Here is a 22,498-nt window from a genome sequence, read left to right as displayed (position 1 = left end):
TTTGTCCCTTAACTTTTGATAAATACTGTAACAGGCCTTTGAAGTCTTCCAGTGCTGTTTCATCACTCATCCCATCCCCCCTCCCTCTCAAATGAGCCATGTATGCTTTATAGCTCATTATCAGAGTTTGACTTTGAAGTAAAAATCTTAACAAGTACTCCAGATCATCCCAAATACAAAAAGAACATATGAAAGGTGGTTGTTTGTTTGTTAAAGGACAACAGTCTAAAGATAAACCAGCAAAAGCATTCTTCTGCCAGCTTTTGGGAGGGGAGTATCAAGAGGATGGGAAATAGGGCACAGATTAACTACTTGTTGATCTGGCAGCGGGTTCTGCTTAGCCACAAAGACGGCCCCGAGCCTGAGGCTGCAGGAGGCTGCCCTGCGGTACCTGCCCCGGGCCCTGCCCGGGTCTGAGGCAGAGGTCAGCTCCGCAGCCCCGGTACCGGGCCTGAAGCAGCAGGAGGCCGTCCGACGGTAGCAGTCCCAGGCCCTGAGGCAGCAGGGCGCGGCCCCGCCGCCCTCAGCCGCGCGCCCTTCCCTTCCCGCCGCGACGCAGCGCGCGGCCGCCCGCAGGAGCTGCCACCTCAAGGCAGGGAGGCAGCGCCAGGCGCGGCTCGCCTCGTCTCGGGGACATCCTAACCTTCTCTCAGCGCTGTCCGAGCCTTGGCCCGGCTCTAGGTCAAGGCCAGGGGAAAGCTCTCGGCTTTCCATACAGCCCTGCATTTCCATGCTTTTCACTGTTTGCAGCTGCTTGGCATTTGCCGCACATTAAGAGTCTGGGAAAAAGAACCCTTTACTATATAAACACAGATGAAAGAATGAAGTTCATAGGCACACAAGCTCTTTCCCTAACGTCACAGAACTATATAATTATTTAGGTTAGAAAAGATCTTCAAGATCATTGAGTCCAACCTTCAACCCGTGTCCCCAAGTGCCATGTCCTCATGTTTCTCACCTCCAGAGATAGTGACTCCATCACCTCCCTGGGCAGCCTGTTCCAATCCCTGACCACTCCTGCAGCAAAGACTTTTTTCCTCAAATCCAACCTAAACCTCCCCTGGCACAATTTCAGGCCATTTCTTCTATCACCTGATACTAAGGAGCAGAGACTGACCCCACCTCACTCCAGCCTCCTTTCAGGGAGTTGTAGAGAGCAATGAGGTCTCCCCTCAGCCTCTTCTCCAGACTACACAATCCCAGTTTCCTTCAGCTGCTCCTCACTCAAGGCAGTCCTTGAATTCAAACAGTACTACAGCTTTCCCTAGCTCTTGTTAGATCTTCATACCATCATGGTTAGCTTTCTTCAACCTTTTCCAAGTCCTTTCCCCATCAAGCTGCAGAGCAGCTTTCAGAAAAGAGTCAGCTCTGCTGCAAACCAGTCCATTTGTAAATGCACCCCTGGACAGGTGTTGGTGAGAAGGCTGGACTTGATGATTTTTAGATTCACAGAATGGTTTGAATTGGAAGGGATCTTAAAGATCATCTAGTTCCAATCCCCAGCGCAACTTAGGCTGCTGCTTTTCTTTCAAAGCTGATCAGAAAATTCTAGATTAAAAAAAATTAAATACTTCTGTATTTGGTATGATTTTTATTTGTCCTCAGGGAATTAAAAAAATAAATAAAATAAAAGAAACAAGATAAAATTGTTACAAATAAAGGAACTTTAATTTGCAGTTAATACAGAAGAGTCCTGTCAGCTGCAGAACACCACATTATTTACAGGATGCAGCAGTGCCTGGTGGCAACAAATGCAAGATCATTACCCTACAGCTGGAAAGTTGCTGAAGTCTGTGACATTCCATTGTAAATATAGGTGTTATTAAAAATGACAAATTGCCCTGTAATGACTTTGATAACCTCCTGTGCAGCAGCTCCTGGAAAACACAGAACAGAAGGTACTTAGCAGGTCATATTTTAAAACCCAGTAAAAACCTGTTGTTTATCCACCACTCACTACAATTATTTTGGAAGCTTTTGCTACAACTCCTAGGAGGAAAAATGCTTTTCAGTACTTTTCAGTAGAAAAGAGGCTCAAAAAGCTGCTACTTCAAAAGTTAGCTTTACGTACACTCTGATATATGTACTTTCTCTCTCTGTGTACACACACTAAGAATGTGTGAGCAGACAGCCCCATGCAAGGTGTGATCCCTCAAAATGAAATTGAGAAGTTCAATTAAAAAAATGTAAAGTAAATGAAAGGGTTGCTTCACTCTGATCCCTTTGTGTTCTCTCATAGGAAATATTCACTTGATCAGAAAAAAATTCCTACATCCACAGAGTATTTAATATATAATTATCTTCAGCACCACTTTAAGCCAAATTGAGAAGGTAACAGAGATATCACTTTTGAGCATCCAGTAGGACATATTTAGTTTTGATAATGGCCTTAAGTTGAACTAAGGCCATTAATTAGTAAAGCAGTCAAGCCTGTTTCTATTTAATAGATACTGAAGTGTTTTGTGTTAATTTAAAGGAAGATGTTAATCTTAATATTACTGCATTACTCCTTTCCTTTAACAGCTCAAAGCCCCTTTCATCAAGCATTTTATTTCTAAACATGTTTAAGCTACTAAAATTGATGTATTGAGGTTATTTTTTGATTGGTTGCTTTTACTGCCTTTGAACCCTTGCTGCATCCACGTTCTATATACCATAGGAGGTCGCATCTGGAGAATCACAGTCTGTGTGTTTACAGTCTCTACCCTGACAACGCAGAGTAATTAAGCCAGTGGAGATTCTCACTCTAGCATGAAGAAGAGGAGGTTGGTTGGTTGGTTCACAGGGACTTTGAAAATGCGGTGACTTTCTTACCTCCCATGAAGGCAGCAATAGAATGTGGCTCAGCAGCTCCGTAGCGACAACTGGACAGCAAAGTGAAAATTAGTATTTTCAGTTCAGTTTTACTGACAAAGTATCACTGAAGATATAAATACTTACAACTCATGAACATAGTCATCTTTCACCACCACAGACAAGCCATGTTCTTGTAAGAGACCAGTAAGGCATGACTTTAGTTTTCCAATGTCATCTTCTACCTGGTAGTTGGAGACACCTGGAAAGGAAGTGTTTTGTCACAGAGCTGTAGTGCCACATTCAAAGCTAATGGGTTGAAATGGCAGCTTAAGTATTTTATTTTACTGGAAAGTTTCTAAGCCAATGAATAAATTAATACTAGACTAATAATAATAATTTGATATTCTCTTGATGCTACTCATGATAATGAGAAATCAGTGCAGAGCTGAGCTGGTTTATAACCCAAGCAAATCATTATGGTGGTATCAATTCAGATAAATTCCTTAAGTCCCTGAAGAGAAAAAATTCTCAGAAATTTTCACATTCTTAAAAGTTGTATTAATAGGAAAACAAGCCCACAACTAATGCTTTAATTGTAGTTTAGAAGTAGTATTAATTTAACTTGCATCTTAATGTCATCAAAAGAAATATGCAGTAACTGTGGTATTAACATACCTGGGTATCTACCATGCTGCTTATAAAACCTATCTACAGCCCGCAGCATCAAGTACAGCACCACTTCACTGTCTGGGTTATCCATATGGGAAGCTGAAAACAGCAAGAGAGCTGGTTAGCTGGTACAAGTGACATTGGAAAAGGAAGGCTTTGAATTACTTCAAATGGAGTGTTTTCCTCGTGCTTAAAACTGTAAGTTCTGTAGTAAAAAAGGCTCTTCATGAAAGCAACCTGCAGCTGAGAATATCAGTGAGTCAATTGCCAGATAGAGAGTTTTGACTGCAGAGGGTATGACAAAGCCATATTGTACATGTTCCATATCAGCTGTTCACTGAAGATACATTTCAATTCTGACAGCTACTGTAACATTAAATGGGATAATCCTTAGATATAATGTTGTGGAATGAAAGGCCTGCTCCATATATTTAACTGCAATTATGGAACAGGTCTTAAATTCCTTGACATACAGCTGAGTAGTCTTTCTGTATACTAATAGTTAAATCTCATTGTGTAGTAGCAACTAATTCCAGAAGCTTTCACTTCAACTACTACAAAGTGTATGTATAGACAGAATGTATACATTGGAAATATTCCTTTTGTCCAAACCATTTGAAGGACTTGTATAAGCTTAAGCAAACTTTGATAAAAGGTATTTCCTTTTTTTTTTTTGTTTTTTAATTTATCCAGGCTTAAAAAAAAAATTAAGTAACTAATTTGCTAGTTCATGTACTGAAAAGATACAAGGAGAGGGGCCAAGGCAATTATTCTTATATCTTAGGTCAGGCGAAAGCACCTTTCCAGCTCTGTCAGAAGTAACTGAAGCACAGAAAACAGAAATTTGAAGAGAATTGTTTTATTTACGTGCTATCAAAAATAAAACCTGCAAGAAAAAGAAAAAGCAAACAACTGAAACATGCATCAATCTGCAAGGTCATTTTTGGACTCAAATTGAAACTCAGCATTCTAAATTTAAATCCCCCATACTTCTAGCTGATGCCAAATCAAAAAGGTACAGAATGAAACAGAACATGTAACAGACAAGTCTTTTTCATCACAAAAAATCTCAAGTTGAAGATACAACTGAAGAATGTGCCAAAAAGGAGTACTCACTGATTTCATCCTTGTTAAAGGTGTTTAAACCATATTCTTCTGACAGAGACCTACATCGTACTACTCGGAGAAAAGCTGAGTTGCTGCCTAAGCAAGAAAGGACAGAATTATCCCCATGAATGCCTCCTCACCTGCTAAAGCTCTGTAAGTCTGCATCTTTCATGTGCTAACATGACAACTTATCAACACTTATCATCACTTCATTTAACAGTTCTCTATTTCCTCTGGTGGCATACAGTAACAAAATCTATGAAATGATCATAAATATTTTAGTGAAATACGTTGTGCTTAATTACTTCTAGAATCTAAACAGGCCGTGTGAGGAGTGGCTGAGGGAACTGGGGCTGTGTAGTCTGGCAAAGAGGAGGCTGAGGGGATACCTCACTGCTCTCCACAACTCCCTTAAAAGAGGCTAGAGAAAGGTGGGAGTTGGTCTCCCTACTATCAGGTGATAGAATGAGAGGAAAAGGCCTGAAATTGTGCCAGGGGAGATTTAGGTTGGATGTTAGGAAAACTTTCTTTGCTGCAAGAGTGGGTCCAGGCATTGGAACAGGCTGCCCAGGGAGGTGGTGGAGTCACCATCCCTGGAGGTGTTCAAGAAACGTGGGGCCATGGCGGCTGGGGACATGGTTTAACGGTCATGGTGGTGCTGGGTTGATGGTTGGCCTTGATCTTGGAGAGCTTTTCCACCCAAACAATTTTCTGATTCTCTATCTGCCACATTGATATCACAGCTCATGGTGTGCGTAGCTCTTCTACAGCAATTCAGTAATCACAGCCATCAACTTTACATGGTTCTCTCCCCTGCTGCAACATGGGCTCTTTTCATCTACTGCTGTCTCACATACTCTTCATTCCTACTCTAACAGTACAGCTAAGATTAGCAAAAGTTCCTTCTCCAGAATCACTGCTATGAAACATCCCAATGTGCAGCTGCTGCCTAGTGCTCTAAACTGAGGGACTGTGAAGTTTTCAAAGCTCCCAGCACAGGATGTATGGAAACAGGGCCCATGTGCTTTTGGCTAAGTGCTTGAAGCAAACATTTCCAGCTGCAGGGAGACTCTGGCAGGCTGCTGTAAGGATGTGTACACATCCAGAACAGACATACCCTCAAATGCCATCAACAATACTACTCACTGCATCACTGTTTTACCTTCCCAGACTACTAGAAGTTTACAGAGCCTGCAGTCTGAAGTCAGTATCACAGAATGGGCAAGAGTGATTAAGTGCTAATCACAGAAAGTAGAGGACATCAGCTACCTGTTGTTTGGATTGAAAAAAAAAAATCTTTTAAAAGCCACCCCTTACAGACTTATTACTGAGAGATGCTGAACATCTGTTACTTCCACTGAAGATGAGGGATGCAAATGCTAAGCACTTACTTGGAACGCTCAGAGACTGAGTTACTGATGAATAGCTACATTCTCATGCAAGAGCTCATCATGATTTGATCATTTGCATAAACATAGCAATAAAATCCAGGCATACTCACAAAGCAATTTTAATTCTCTCTCTGAAATAGATTCTGGTGCCTAAAAGAGAGAATATACTCATTCATGTAATTCCATAGCATTTATATTTTAATTAAGATGTTCCTGTTAAAAAAATCTTCAATTGTACCTAATACCCTCTGTGTCTTTTGATATGAACCAACCAAAAGTGACAGATAAAACAGACCACAGATAGTAAATTTCATCAGACTTATTTAAACCTTTTGAAGAGAATGAGGTAATTAAAGCTTTCCCTTTTCATTATCTGTCTCCTGTGATCTATTTCTGTACAGAACATCAGGGTAAAAATATTTCTCTCCTGTCTGACTGACCAAACACCTGTAATTACCTTGCCCAGGGACTGTAACAGCTTGGCAGCATGGTTCCCCACAGCAACAATATCCTTCTTTGCTTTCTCACGGTATCTGATCACAAGAAACAAGCACAAAGCCATCAACTCCACAGTGAGAACCATTTCTTTTGGGTTTAAAGAAAATACAAGCCAAGTGAATACCCTGATTACCTCCCTGTGCACCTGTTGGGCACGGCTGAGCTGTTCACGAAGTGTGTGACTTAGAAAGCCATCACAATTAAAGCAAACATTACCACAAACACCTAAAGGAAGAACATGAAGTAGTTTCAGAACAACAGCTACATGTTGCTACATTGAGCTCCCAGTATTCCATTAATTCCTTTATTTGAATATTTGCAGCCACAGCATATCAGTTTGTTAAGACCCACGACAATGCAAACAATCTCAGGGACACAGTATTTACTAGAGCCTCCTTTCAGAGCTCGATTTTGGTAACTTTTTTTTTCTGTGAATTAAACCCCTGTAACACTTACTGGAACTGAGAATAATGATATATAAATAATGATGCAAGTTCTTGGCTTTACTGTCACTATACAGAGTAACTTCCATGGAGCAACCAATTCTTTTAGATCTATAACAGATCCATATTTTTACATCCATCTTTTTAGTGCTATTTGTCACAGTTCTGAGGGATACACCTCTAAAATCACAGGTTTTGATTGGTAAACACTATTAAGGCCCTCTTTCTAGCAGAGGTTCTGCTTCAGAACCTATGGAGGAAAAAAAATCTAATAGAAACAATATTTTCCTGATTGAACAATTCAACAGTGCAATTGCACCGATAGTAAATTTAACAAAGTCTTTTGCAAGATGTTGCTTCACAGAATCATAGAATCATGGAATATTAGGCTTCATTAGAAAGATTAAAAGAAAAAGGAGGAAGAAGCAATCAACCACACAGGTGGTAACACTGTAACAAAGTCTGTTTGGAACTAAATGTGGTGTCCAGAATGCAGAGGAACAGCAAGTTCAAGATAACTCTCCTACTACCTTGATCCACACTGAAGCTGTTTGGAATCTGCAATTACTGTTCATTCACCTCCTTATCTACCAAGGAAGCCCTTCAAAATGCATTAATTAATTAGAATTAAGTTTTTAGAATTAAATATCTAGGAAACTAGAATTTCTGTAACCAGGTTGACATACACATTGAAGGAAAACAACCAAGGCTGTGGTTTAAGCAAAAATTTGCTTTGGACAGCAAGAGCTGGGCTATGGGATCTACTGTCTAGAGGAAGGTCTTCACTAGATCTGAAACTAAGAAAAGGATCACTTCCTACCTTAGGGAACTGGGACGCCCTGAAGGCTTATGCCCTGGCTCCAAACAGGAGATGACATCTGCAGGGTGAGCAGCTATCCCCAGGCTGCCATGCTTCCCACACCCCTCCTCAGCCTGCTGCCTGCAGACACTCTTATTTTTAATAGAACCGATGCACTTCCTGAGGTCTGAGGCCATCACCATTTATTGCCATTAGTAATTATTAAAACCCAAAAAGGTACACTTACACGTTTTGCAATTTGATAAATTTACTGGAATCTGCTATCATATCAGGAATGGTGCCTCGAACAGGCAAGCTTCCTTGGCCCTCATTTGCCACAAATTCCTTTACAGCTCGAGCCAAAATCCAGAAGGAGGGTGACTGTAAATGCACAAAAGTCATGCAGGCAAATGTTACTTGTGATGCTTTTTCTGCATTTCAGTCTTACCCTGTTACACATTACCTGCTCTGTGAGATTCACGCAGCAATCATCATTAAAAATATCTTCAATGCATCTTGGAATCTATGAAAAAAACAATAAAAATGAGGTTTGTATTTACCTGACTTGACTTCTTGAATTACCTCCTTACACAGGTGAGCCAACTCCTAAGACACCTCAGAGTTTCACACCAAGAGTTTCTGAATCTCTCAGTCAGTGCTCCTCAGATGTGTTTCAAACAGCAGCACTGCCTGAGAAGATGGCACATATTGCTCATCAAGATGTGCCAAAATCAAAGTATCATCCTACTTTCTTCTTCTACAGGGGAGATATACAAACAAAACAAGCATCAGCAAAAGTTACCACCAACCCCAGCTGCCCACCCTGCCTGCAGCAGGGAGAGCAGCAAAAAGGCCAGGGCAATGAAGAGAGGTTTCCTTCTCTGGAAACATTCCAAATCTGCCTGGATGTGTTCCTGAGTTGACCTCCTCTAAGTGATTCTGCTCTGGCAGGAAGGTTGGACTGGATGATCTTTCTGTGACTTTCTGTGATTCTGTGAAATGTTTATTTTACCTCTGTGGTATTTAATGCTGTGTTCACATTTTTTATAGCTTCTTCAAAGTTTTCCTCATCTTCTGGGGTCCCATTTTCATTCTTTAAGATACCTTATTGAAGAAAAAAACCCCAACACGATCAAACACAGTCCCCCAAATTACAGATCTTCTAGGTCTTGCTGAGAGACTGCTTTTGGGTGTGTTCATGGCATGATAAATAAGAATTATCAGTAAGGTGTACTGACAAATCTAGCTAATTCTGCACATCATGAATTTTCCTGTGATGTTAAATAGAAGTTACTTATCATAGACACCAGTTAATTTATGTGAGAAAGAGTTAAGCTTCCCAGGGAGGCTGTGGATGCCCCCTCCCTGAGGTGTTCAAGGCCAGGCTGGGTGAGGCCTTGAGCAACCGGGGCTAGTGGAAGGTGTCCCTGCCCATGGCAGAGGGTTGGAACTAGATGAGCTTTAAGTTGTCTTCCAATCCAAACCATTCTGTGACTTTGTGATAGTCACTAGATTAACACAATTTGATTCTCCTTCCCATCTGCAGTCATGTCATGCTGGGTTATTCTGTCAAACACTTATGAACCCACACAGTAAGGCAGACAAAAAAAATGGAATCCACTAAAAAATTAATTTAACCAAAGGTACTTATAATTGCCACAGACCAGATCAGTTCCCTTGGCCAACCTGGGGATAAGGATGACAGAACCATGCAGCAATTTGCACACAGGCCAGTTTCACATGAGGACAAACTGAATAAAAGCTCCAGTCATTCAAGAGAATGTATTTCTAGATCTTAAAAACGTTTCATTCATTTTAGCACCTGCAAGAGGTGTTAGATTCAAACAGCAGCTGCACAATCCTTCTCCTTCCCTGGGCTAGATATTTAGAGCTGCAGGGATTACCAGCAGTTTCCTGGGTCACCTGACCAACCAAATACTTGCATTAAACAACAATTTCAGTGTCAAAAGCCCTTTGCTTTCCTCTTTGTCACATTTTCCATGTTAAACATCAACAATTTCTACAAGGCTTTCTCTTAAGGCCTCTTTTACCACCCAAATCAAAACATACTCTTGATCTTAAACAGCACCCTACAAAACACTGCCAAGCTACATTTATAAGCAGATCTGGGATTTAAAGATACCCTTACATAAAACAATTATTTATCAGAAAAAATCCCATAGTTTATGTGCCAGCAGATTTTCCTAAATTAGCCCTGAGAGAACTTGTGACTGTTTCTCAGGTCCTGCCTTCTGTATTTGTGCAGTACGAAACACATTACCTTGTCGAATCAGCTGTCTGAAGGCTTCCTTTTCTTTGTAACTCTTAGGTAATTGATCACTTTTCTGAATTGGAAAACACAAAAACATTTCATCTTTAGAATAGCTACTGCTGACCTCACTGCATTCAAACTGCTGAGCTCTAGTTTGCCACTGTTCACATTCCTTCACTTGCATTTCAATTTCTTTGTTTTGTTTTTTTTTTTTTTTTTAGTAATTCCATCTTGGGTTATTTATCACATGTTGCTAAGGTAATCTAGTTTAGAAAAGACATATCTAAAGTAATATTAAAAAGCACAATAATAATAATAGTCCATCAATAACTTAGTCAGCTTTGCAATATACCTCATTGAGCCATTTTGTTAGATACTTGGCTACAATCACAATCCATGGAGTGTGGCTGTGGTCCTGCAATGGAACAGCAGGGAAATCTTTGTCAAGTTGAGAAAAGATAAAAACAGGAGACAAACAAAAAACTTATGTTAAATGTAAGCTTCTAACATCCCTACTGTAAAAACACAGATTTTGATTCAGAAATAACATTCTCTAACCAGTATAAACCAAACTGCTAAATTCTTACTGCTTGATTTAAAAGAAGGGTGGCTGAGCCAAGATCTCCAGTGTTTTTCTGGAGTGGAACTTACATTAGACACAACCAACCAGCCTGCAAAGCTCTGGAGCAGTAGTAAATCACAAAAATAAAAGAGGGGTGACAGAGAAATCAAGCTTACAAAAGATCACACTGTCCAAGAATATTCCTTACTTCCCAAGACCTTCCCACCTGCTTGAGATTTAAACACAGGCGGCACCATTTGGAATGGAGGCCCAGAATAGTATCTTGTGACTGACTCCACAGTGCCTCTGCTCAGCTGAGTCTCAGTACCAAAAAAAGTCATCTGCCAAAAGTCATTTTCACAGCATCCCTATTCTGTGTCTGTCTTAGAGCACCCAGCACAAACCACATACCAACCTTTTTGTCCATATGATCCAAGTCATAAGTCTGAATGTGCTCCCTCAGCTCCAGAAACGGTTTGTCCAGCCTCAGATCTTCTAATGTATTGTCAGGATGAGATTCAACAACTGTGAAAATAATTCCACAACGTTCAGCCTTCAAAAGACAGCTGTACATAAAAGGCAGGGCAGCACCTGCTCCATTAACCGCTTGTTTCTCAAAAGAAGTGCTTTCTGTAAGTTAACTTGAATGTCACAAGAACCTCCAATTTTTCCATTTGTTGCAGTCCATAATTTCTGTGCATTCACAGAATGGTAGGGGTTGGAAATCACCTCTGGAGATCACAGAGTCCAACCCCCCACCAGAGCAGGATCACCTAAAGCAGATCACACAGGAACACGTCCAAGTGGGCCTTGAAAATCTACAGAGATGGAGACTCTCTGGACAGCCTGCTCCTGAAGAGCAAAATATCTAAGACTCAACAAAAAAACTGAAAGAGTGCTTCAAGGTTGGAACAGGCTGCTCAGGGAAGTGATGGAATCACCACCCCTGGAAGTGTTCAACCAAGTGTAGATGTGGTGCTTAGGAACATGGTTTTGTGGTGAACTTGGCAGTGCTACGTTAATGGTTGGACTCCAAATCTTGGAGGTCTCTGCTAACCTTCATGGTTTTACTGAAATAATAGAATGTTACATATTCATCAATATCAAAGGAGAAAGGAGGAGAGGGGAGGGGGGAAAGGAGGGGAGGGGGGAAAGGAGGGGAGGGGAGGGGAGGGGAGGGGGGAAAGGAGGGGAGGGGAGGGGGGAAGGAGGGGAGGGGAGGGGAGGGGAGGGGAGGGGAGGGGAGGGGAGGGGAGGGGAGGGGGAGGGGAGGGGAGGGGGGAGAGGGAGGGGAGGGGGAAGAGGGGAGGGGAGGGGAGGGGAGGGGAGGGGAGGGGAGGGGAGGGGAGGGGAGGGGAGGGGAGGGGAGGGGAGGGGGGAGGAGGGGAGGGGGGAGGAGGGGAGGGGAGGGGAGGGGAGGGGAGGGGAGGGGAGGGGGGAAGGAGGGGAGGGGGGAAGGAGGGGAGGGGAGGGGGAGGGGAGGGGAGGGGAGGGGAGGGGAGGGGAGGGAGGGGAGGGGAGGGGAGGGGAGGGGAGGGGAGGGGAGGGGAGGGGAGGGGAGGGGAGGGGAGGGGAGGGGAGGGGAGGGGAGGGGAGGGGAGGGGAGGAGGGGAGGGGAGGGGGGAAGGAGGGGAGGGGAGGGGGAAAGGAGGGGAGGGGAGCGGAGGGGAGGGGGGAAAGGAGGGGAGGGGAGGTTCAGAAGCCCCTCTAACCTGTATGTTCTTTAATAACGACTCTCATGTACCCAACCAGTCCATATGTCCTGCAGACCAGCAGAGGAATGTTAGAATTCCAGAGCAGCTCAGCCAGGCGCAGCAATGTACTGTAACAAAACATTTGTTTATTTTTTTTCAGCTGTACAAGAGAACAATGATTAAAGTTAACATTTGTGCAAGTCACTTGTGAAAGAAATGTTCACCAGTGAGAGTTTGCACTAGAGAAAATTTTGGTATTGTCATGACTCTAAGCACATCAAGTGATTCATTTTATATGTGAGTTTACACTAGGTAAGAAAATTATTTATCCACTACTTCACTTAGATTTAGCTCTGCCCACCCAAATGCTGCAAAGGTAAATTAAACAACAAACTTCAGGGAGTTGTGAAAGAACACAACTGCTCACAAATCGCCTCTCAACAGGGACAGACTAGAAAAAAATAATGAAATAGGTCAGTTCTGGTCTTGACAAAGTTTATACGGGCAACAGAATTGTACACATGGCTAAAATACAAAGGCTAAAATGCAGCTGTACAAATCTGAGGGTATTAGAGACCTTTTTATCTGTTAAGGGTTTGCAAAAGAACAAAACTTGTTACAGCCATTTGGGACCAGAAACAACTGTCAGTACAAAAAAAGAGTACTTGACACAGACAAACACACCTGGAGACAGCACCTGGGAGTCAGGCATGGGTCTGACAGATTTGGAATGATGCACTGACATAAAAAAGGCCACAGGAAAATGCTGTCATTCCTGCCTTCCCCCACAATGCCAGAGTTCTCCTGTGCAGCCATTTCCCTGCAAGAATATGCCTGCAGTTGAGATCTGCTCTTACAACTGAAACCAAACAACTTGAGAAGATTCTTTACCTTTCTGGTAGCTGCGTTGCAACCACCAAGTTAAATCGATTGAAAAACGAAGGGTCATTGTCTAGAAGTTGTTCTGGACTCTAAACAGTAAAGACAAAAATAAAATTCAAATGTCAGGAAATGCTGAATACACAGCAAGGCTGTTCAACATCCAAGAAAGCGTTAAGTGAAAGCTAGAAAATAATGATGAAGTTATAAAATAATGTTAAAAATACATGGATTGACTTTCTGCAAATAACTTCTCCCTCAAGTGTTGTTTTCTCATGAAGCTACTTGAACTGCAGCATCACAAAGACAACACAGAGCTATCACTTCACACTGTTCAACAAGAAGCACCACAACTAATCAAGGAATACAAACCTCTTCAACAAAGTTTCCAGAAACATCATTGTTCAATTCTTGCAAGAGCTCAGTGGCACTCTGGGCACGGTTCTGTTTCAAGACAATCAAAACAATGCTTAACTTGTGGAGATGTAATTTAGGTAGGGTATCCGCACAGCACATGCTGAACAAACAAAAAGGGAGGGAAAGGCAGACCAGAAAGGGAGGGAAAAGACCAAAATGGGAGAAGGCAAAAAAGGGACTTCACCATAAACTTCAGTTTCTTATTCCAAGCCTTGCTTATCTGAAGAAACAACAATCCCTCAACAGCAGGCACTGGCTCCAGATGATTTTTAGCAATGCAGTTTAAAAACCAAGAATTACATCACAGCTATTTGTTCATTTCCAGGAGTAACCTATGCCTTTTGTACTCAAAACCTACTCATCTTGTGATTATTTTCTACCCACATCCACCACTCTCTTAGCTTTACTCCTTCAACCACAGTTCTCTTCCATCTTCTCCTTCCAAAGATTTTCTTAGCCATATCCTATCCATTTTTTCCAGTCTTGCCAGAATTGAGCTTATCTCCTCACTTATAAGCAACTAAAAAAAGTAAGCATGGGGAATTTTGTCACAGGATAAGTAGATTTGAACCTGTAAATACATATTTTTACTATTACGCATCATGCTACATTTATTTACGCCATGTTTCCATGCATCCAGGTTTGCAGAGCAAACCACACCACCATGCTTTCAATACACCACAGGTAGCATTTCTGTTATCTCCTTACCTGACCAATGTGGCTTTTTTGTAGAAAGAAGCTGAAAAGCAAACCAGAAAAAGAGTTACAGGTGAAGTTTTATTTTGTAGAAAAACAACATTAAAGCTCCATGTGCAGATGTTGTTCCCTCTCACAGAATCACAGAAAGTTAGGGGTTAGAAGGGACCTCCAAAGATCATCCAGCCCAATGGTCCTGCCAGAGCAGGGTCACCTAAAGCAGGTCACACAGGAACACATGCAGGTGGGTTTGGAAATTCTCCAGATCCACAGCCTCTCTGGGCAGCCTGCTCCAGGGCTCTGCCACCCTCACAGTGAAAAAAGTTTTTCCTTCTGTTCCCATGGCACCTCCTCTGCTCCAGCTTGCCCCCATGACCTTTGTGCTGTCATTGGACATCCCTGAGCAGAGCCTGGCTCCATCCTCCCAACACTGCCCTGCACATCTTTATCACCAGCAACGAGGTCACCCCTGAGGGTCCTCTGCTCCAAGCTCAATAGCCCCAGCTCCCTCAGCCTACCCTCACAGGGAGATGTTCCACTGCCTTCAGCACCTTTGTGGCTCTGTGCTGGCCTCTTTCAAGCAGTTCCTCAAAGTCCTTCTTGAATTGAGGGACCCAGAACTGGACACAATATTCCAGGTGTAGGCTCAGTAGGGCAGAGTAGTAGGGGAGGACAACCTCTCTTGGCCTACTAACCACAGCCCTTCTAATTCAGCCCAGGATGCCCTTGGCCTTAGCCACAAGGCCATGTTGCTGGGTCATGGGCATCCTTCTGTCCACCAGGACTCTCAGGTTCCTTTTCCCTTCACTGCTCTCCAACAGGTCAGTCCCCAAGCTATCCTGGTACAACAAGAAGCCAAACTACCTCTTAGACCTGCTATTCTGTTCCCCACCACTCTTGTATTTCCCCCCAATCAGTTTCTTAAGGAAGCTTTCCAATGCTTGAGCCACAAATCTGAAAAATAAGACATGCCAACTGCTCTAGAAGCCAGGATCACACTGCAGATTCTTTTTCACTTGGCTAATTAAAGAGCCATTAGTACTTGTTTCTTCATGTAATGGAATAGCCTTCCCCTTCAAGTAACCCCTGTAAGGCGACAGGTATTTTTTAGGTGTCCACCATAAGAGAACACAATCTAGAATTAGTATTTTTTTTAATAGGATATGTAAAGAATCTCTTATCCTTTGCCCTGCTGCACACAGCCTCTCAAAACTCTGAAAGCTACTAAAGAGCCATCAGTCAGTCTCACAATGCTAAACTCATGAGAAGTTACTTTCCTCACCAAAATGAGGAGAAATGCATTTAATGATGCTGAAACACAAGCAAGTACTGCACTACCATATCTCAATATCACAGCAAAAAAATATTTTAAAATGTTTTTATACTGAGTGGAACCAAATAGACCTGTAAGACACAAAAACAGCAACTAAAAAAACAATGGAAAATGAGAGCCTAATGTCCACCTGGTCATGCATGATGTGTATGTCATAAATATCCCAAACCACCCAAGATTTGGAGAAACATAAGAGTCTTTTAGGAATTTTATCGGCCTTCTGAATAGGTACTGCCAATGAGTAGTGATAGCAGTGACAGTTTGCAGTGACAGGATGAGGACAATGGCTTTGAGCTGGAAGAGGGCAGATTTAGACTGGAGATTAGGAATAAATTCTTGACAGTGAGGGTGGGGAGACACTGGAACAGGTTGCCCAGAGAGGTTGTGGATGCCCTCTCCCTGGAGGTGTTCCAAGACCAGGCTGGATGAGGCCTTGAGCAACCTGGGCTGGTGGGAGGTGTCCCTGCCCGTGGCAGGGGGTTGGAAGGGGATGATCTTTAAGGTCCCTCCCAACTCAAACCATTCTATGATGAGACGAAACTACTTATGAAACTCTGTTAGTTCTCAATTCGTATCAGAAACAAGCGATGAACCTACTTGTGGCCAACATCTTCTCCAGAGACCCGATTCCCATCGACGATCGTAAATGAACCAATACCTTGGAGGGGGGGAAAAACAAGACTGTGAATATCCAGGCATTGTGAAATGACCAGATGCATTACAAAGAAAATGCAGAAGAGAGATCCACTTACCTGGCAGCACCAAGTTTTTCAGTATTTCAGTTCCTGTCGCTGTTGCATTTATCACACAAACATGGGCAGATTCTAAAGCTTCTTGTCCATGGTCACCCCACAACCTATATTGGGATGAAAACCAAAACATTATGCAATTATTTTTATTGTAAAGCCAATATAAAGAAAGGAAAACAATTAAACAACCACAGATGGAGGCTAGGATGCTACTTCCCATTCGCTGTTGAGAGGGGCTAAATAGCAGCAACCAAAAGCAGCTTTCCTTAAGAAAATTACCATGACAAACCTGAAGCTTCCTAAAGAGCAACACAATTTTACTGACATCTCATTTTCTCCATCTTTATATTGTAGGACCACACACACCTCTTTCTCTCCTAACAGATTTCACTGGCTAAAAGTTGGCATGGGTCAAAACACTCCTTTCATGGTTTCATAGCAAAGCTGGATGCTCTCTCTTTTGTAAGTTTTATTATAGACAACACATTTTTATATTTTATGCTTGATATGCAAATTGATTTCGTATTTTATAATTGATCATACAAGGCACTGCCCTGTAAAAGCAGATGGCAACCTGCCTTGATGAGATTGGGATTGAAGACACCTAGAAAATAATACTCGGGCTGCAGTCGGGATTTGTCCACAGTGGGTCACAAATGCCCCCGATTTCACGGGAGCAGGAATTTGACTCTTTAGCTGCAGAAAATAAAGTCAGGCAGAGCCCCAGCAAAGCACGGTAAGCTTTGCTGCTAAAGCTTTCCAATGCATGAAGCACGCGGAGACGAACCCCTGGCCTTACTCAAGAGGCGGTAGGCGCCAGCGCTTCTGTCATTAAACTTTGGTCTTTTCCGCCTTTTTAGCCTTTTTCCCTCGCGCCGGCACATTTGCGCAGCCGCCCGGCAGGGCTGACCCAGAGCAGCCCGGCTGGTTCGGAGCTGGGCTCCCGCAGGGAAGGGCCTGTGCGGCCGGAGCCGGCGGCTGCCGCCCCCGAGAAGGCTCAGAGGGGCGGCGAGTGGCCCTGGCCGCACAGCGCAGCCCCAGGCCGCCGCCGCGGCGCCTCTCCTGACAAGCCGCAGCGGAGGAGGACGGTGGCTGGCACGGGCACCGGGAGCCGCGGGAGTGCGGTGTGCCCGCCCTGGCCCGGCCTGCAGCAAGGAGCAGCCCCGGGCACCACGGCAACCCGCTCCGCAAGCCGACAGCAGCCCCACCGCGCTACCTGAGCTGCCGGTCGTATCTCTGCTCCTTCAGGCTGGCCCGGCCTGGCTCCGCCATTGCCTCACGCTCCCTGCCGCGGGCGCTGCGCATGCGCGGGGCCGCCGGGCCGCTCGGGGGCGCTGAGGGGCCGGGCCTGGTCGTGGGGTCGCCGGGCCCGGAGGTGTTGAGGAGCTATGTGGCCATGGCACTTGGGGAGGTGGTTTGATGGTTACGGTGGGCTTAGGTTGACAGTTGGACTCCCGTGATCCTAGAGATCTTTTCCAATCTTTATGATTCCATAATTCTTTTGTGAGTCATAGAATCATGACTGCTCCTCACCAGCCCTGCTCTCCAGATCCTTCTACAGTTTTGTTGCCCTTCTCTGGACACACTCCAGACCCTCAAAGTCCTTCTTGGAGTGAGGGGCCCAAAACTGAACCCAGCACGCAAAGTGCAGCTTTAACCCAGCATTCAACGTGCAGTTTTGCAAGTGGTCAGTCAAGGGGCACGATCACTTCCCTACTCCTGCTGGCCACGCTACTCCTCATCCAGGCCAGGATACTGTTGGTCTCTTGGCCACCTGAGCACACTTCTGGCTAATCTTCAGCTGACTGTCAACCAGCACCTCCAGGTCCTTTTCTGCTGGGCAATTTCTAGCCAGTCTGCCCCAAGCATGGAATTGTTGTGACCCAAGTGCATTGCTTCGGTCTTGTGTAAAAGATGAAAGCATTTCTGTTGAGATAGAGTTGGGATGTGAGAAGCATTGCTGTCAGTGTCCAAGGAATTGAGCTGGCTATTGGAAAACAGAAGGGAAAACTTGTGCTGACAAGGCAGACCTTGATATGTTTGGGAACAGTGAAGCTGAGAGGAGTTGCAAACACAACACAGGATGCAGTTTCCTTCAGGGACATGCTTCTAAAGATACAATGCCATTCCTAGAATTTGTGTTCCGAAAGTGGACTTCATCTCTCAACCTGCTTTCTGCTATGAAGTTTTGATGCATTTTATAGCAGTCTAAGTCAAGCCCTGCAGATACCTGCACTCAGAAAAAAAGAGTTTGGATACATTGTGCAGAAGTGGTGTACATTATTGCAGTTAGTTCTATTCAGTTTTATCTTTACATATCTCACCTGATGTTTCAACAACATAGGAAAGGTCCTGAACTCTCTGCATTGTTCTAGCTGATTTGTTATTCTGTTATCCTTGCAATCTGCTTCTCTTTTGTAAATTATTGCTATGTATCTGCTGGACTGAAGTATACAACAGTGCAGATACAGTTTAGGGGTTCATACCTTGCCGATGACCTTGTAGTACCATACAGTTTTTGTTTTCCCATATACAGTATCTTCTCCAAAGTTCATTTTTCTCAGGCTTTGTGTTTGCTCTGTCACAGTAAATCCTTCTCTTCAAATTTCAGTGGCTGTTGCAGTATTTCCAGGAATGTTCTGTTTATCGAAATCAGAAGTTGCCTTGTTCTATTCTTGCTGTCTGCTACCAATACCCAGTTTCAACTGGACAAACCATAAGTGATAAGAATTATGATTTCAGTTCCAAAATCTAGTTCCCATTTCTGGTGTAAAGCAGCCAAGAGTGTATAGCTTTAGAAGTCAAAGTCAAGCAATAATAAAAAATGGCATGTGAAGTCTGGGAAACTTCTAGAGCGCTAGGCACTCAGTTCCTTTTTTTGCCCCCTTTCCCAGGAATCATAGAATGGCTTAGATTGGAAGGGACCTCAGAGATCATGTACTTCAACCTCCCCTTCTATGGGCAGGGACACTTCTCAACTAGACTTGTTTGCCCAAAGCCTCATCCAGCCTGGATAAATAAATAAATTCCTTCTCTCCTTTTGGCCCATATTTTATTCAAGTTCTTCCTCTGACAAATTTGTCTGTTAAGTTTACACCTGTCCTTGTTGGCCTTTTCTTCTCAACCCCTTCTTTGCATCAAGACCCTTTTTACCCCCCCTTATGCCAGCCAGAGATTCCCCATTCTTCACCTCAGAAATCTCATGAATCTCACTGTATAGCCGTGAGAGAAGAATTACCACTGTCAGCTCTTAAAGTTACACTGAAATCATGAGAATCTCAGTGTGCAGTCATCACGTTTGGGTGTTTGCAAAGAAAAGCTTTGGAATGTGAAAATTTGAAAATTCTTTTGCCAATCAACAAGTCACTTTTTAAATGAAATGCCACTCAACTGCTTTTCAATGTTCAGAGCTGGCAGCAGACCTTCCTGTTTGTGCTTCCCTTGTGAAGGGCTTTTGTGCAGTTTCTGGGTTCGTTCTAAATGGCTTTGCTGCACACATACAGAACAGATGTCACCTTAGCAGAGCTGCCACTAGGAAAGTGCCAGCATCAGTAATGGCAATGTAAGAGGAGAGATGAGCTGCCTGCATAAACAAGATCTTCTTTCGAGAGCCTGAGGTGTAGGCAAGCTCTGGAGTGATGAATGTTTTAACATTTAATCTACTCCTACCTATTGTGCTTCAGAGGCTCTGGAGTGAGCAGCCTGTACCCAAACTGATTGTATTGCTGCCATGTTTCTGATAGCAGGCAGTGACACATCAGACACACTCATAAGCATTAAGGAAGGCACATGACACCTCGTTCAGATCTGTCTCAGCATTGCTGAAGATGCTCAGCAAAGATAATTGCCAGGCTGCTTAAGCAAGTACACATAGAGTGCCATTTAGCCATTCACCCTGGAACCAAGTAACTGTTCTTTCATTTTACATCTACAATGCAGCTCTGCCCCTCTGCAGTGATACAATCATGTGTACCAACAGCATTATCCTTAACTCATGCCATCTCCTTCTGTGAAGACCTCCCAGGGACTCCAGATCTGTATGACAGAGACAACTTGCCTCAGAGTTCCAAAAATCCAATTTCCTCAGATCTGAAAAGCTTAAAATGCTCAACTTCTATTTGGCACTAGAAGTCTTCAAGGCCAGGTTGGACATGACCATGAGCAACCTGGTCTAGTGGAATGTGTCCCTGCTGAACTGAATGATCTTTAAGGTCCCTTCTAACCCAAACCATTCTATGAGTCTATGATTCCATCTTACTTGGAGCTTTCTAACAGTTAGTGGCTAGTTCTTGTACAGCAATTTACAGAAACATAGAATGGGTTGGGTTGGAAGGGACCTTAAAGATCATCTAGTTCCAAACCCCCTGCCATGGACAGGGATACCTTCCACCAGCCGAGGTTGCTCAAGGCCTCATCCAACCTGGCCTTGAACACCTCTAGGTAGGGTGCATCCTCAACCTCCCTGGGCAACCTGTTCCAGTGTCTCACCATCCTCACTGTAAGGAATTTCTTCATAATCTCCAGTCTAAATCTCCCCTCCTCCAGCTTCAATCCATTGCCCCTCATCCTATCACTACAAGCTCTTGTAAAAAGTCCCATAGAAAATTTCTTTGCCATCTCTTTTTTTCACTGCTAAGTTGGTGGGTTTTGTACTTTTTCCCATGGTCTAGAACAGTTTTCCAGACTATTTGCATCTAACTCCCTCTACATCTGGTTTCCCTGTCTCCACACTCAGCACAGAACCACACAAGAAGAAGAACCAAAGCATCACAACTTCTCACAGCTCCTCTGTCCTGCTGAGCAGCAAAGTGTTTGGAGCCTATGGCAGCACTACTGTGCTGCTTGAAGCCCTTGAGTCACTCTGAGGACCTGTGTGCAGGCTGCTTGGCCAGGGACATTCCTGACACTGCCTGTGTCAGGCCTGAGCAGGGACCTGGGCAGATCACAGCAGTTTTACAGAGAGAAATGGAGAAGCTGAGTTGTCAAGGACTGAAGAAGACCAAGTGACTGCAAAACTACTCTATGGACACCTTTACATCCCTTACTGAGTGATTGCATCAGTGATTCTCTAAGGTTTTATAGCAGAATCCTACGGAAAGCTCCTGAAAAAAGGAAATTGGTTCTTAACCAGGCAATAACATAAAAGTTGCATAAAATGCTTTTATTGATTTTTTCTTCCATTTTCTTGATTGCACAACAGCAGAATCCCTGTTTCTGTGTGCTGTTATCTTTGTGAGAATCATTGTATTTGGGAATTGTAGCCTTGACAGACAGCATTTCCTCAGATCTAACAAAATGACTACCAAGGAACTATTCTTCTTGCCACAAAGATGTCTTAAAACATTTCACACCTGCAGATTGGGTATCTCATTGCAGCTTCTTTGTGGGTTCAGTAGGGCGTGAGCAACTACTGGATCATATCAGATAACTTCACAGAGCAGCTCCTTTCTCTACAGTGTGCTGTGTTCTGCCCCCTAATATAACAACACTTTTATTTTTGTCTTTTTAAAACCTTTTTTTTTTTAGACTTACAAAGGAAAAAAAACCAATCACATTGTGAATTTCTCCTCAGCTGGTGTGATTTTTACCTTGTTTAAAGGCAGCACAAGTAATTTTTTCTCGATGAGGATGTTCTCCATCTCATCCCAGCACTGATTCTGAAGGTTTAATTACAAATCAGATGGAAACAGAATTCAGTTTTCGTAGCTGGAGAGAGTGTTGGAGAAAAAAGAGGCAGTGGTGTTTCATAAAACATAAAAGTGAGGACAGTTCCCACTGCAATCTGCACACGACTCTGCCCTGCTGCTCTTCCTCCCTTTGGAATGTAGAAAGGGAAAATGCCTCTTCTTCCTCAATTTGAGCCCCATGCCACCTGGACAGTCTTGGTTCCTCTCTAAGTCCTGAGACTGAAGTTATCTCTATTCTACATTTGCGTTCTCCTGTGCTGAGTTAGTGAATAAAGGAAGGAGCAGGGGAAGGGGAAGGAGAAGGAGCAGGAGCAGGAGCAGGAGCAAGGAGCCAGCAGCAGCAAAACTGTGAGCAGAAGGAAGGCTCTCCCTGTCCTGCGGGAATTGCTGTGGCTGCTCTGTATCTTTAAGGGGCTGACCCTATCCCACTCGGAGCCGTTATAAAGGCAGGTAAGGAGCAGAGCCTCATCAGAGCTGAGAGCAAGGCAGGGTGCAGCTCCCCTCTC

The 22,498-nt window shown here is 43.6% G+C and overlaps 1 protein-coding gene across 2 annotated transcripts; it reads right to left on the bottom strand.

Annotated features, from left to right (window-relative positions):
* Positions 1-1,746: 1,746 nt before the first annotated feature.
* Positions 1,747-17,577, bottom strand: NAE1 (NEDD8 activating enzyme E1 subunit 1). 2 transcript variants are annotated; one of them, XM_054389644.1, is made up of 20 exons: positions 17,522-17,577; positions 16,305-16,412; positions 16,154-16,237; positions 14,236-14,266; positions 13,483-13,554; positions 13,123-13,202; positions 12,250-12,359; positions 10,953-11,062; positions 10,328-10,390; positions 9,985-10,048; positions 8,716-8,807; positions 8,167-8,226; positions 7,951-8,084; positions 6,421-6,496; positions 6,074-6,113; positions 4,582-4,668; positions 3,472-3,564; positions 2,941-3,055; positions 2,815-2,864; positions 1,747-1,877 (listed from the first exon to the last, which is right to left on the bottom strand). In XM_054389644.1, the coding sequence occupies exons 1-20, from the start codon at positions 17,575-17,577 to the stop codon at positions 1,768-1,770; spliced, it is 1,635 nt and encodes a 544-aa protein (XP_054245619.1). In that variant the 3' UTR covers positions 1,747-1,767. The 2 variants fall into 2 exon arrangements, with proteins under 2 accessions (XP_054245619.1, XP_054245620.1); XM_054389645.1 differs by having other exon boundaries at positions 16,154-16,214; positions 16,309-16,412.
* Positions 17,578-22,498: the final 4,921 nt, after the last annotated feature.

This window comes from Indicator indicator, chromosome 19 (assembly GCF_027791375.1).
Source record: "Indicator indicator isolate 239-I01 chromosome 19, UM_Iind_1.1, whole genome shotgun sequence".
Classification (NCBI taxonomy): Eukaryota; Metazoa; Chordata; class Aves; order Piciformes; family Indicatoridae; genus Indicator; species Indicator indicator.
Note: the sequence above shows the minus strand (reverse complement) of the source record. Positions and strands in the feature narration are given on the sequence as shown.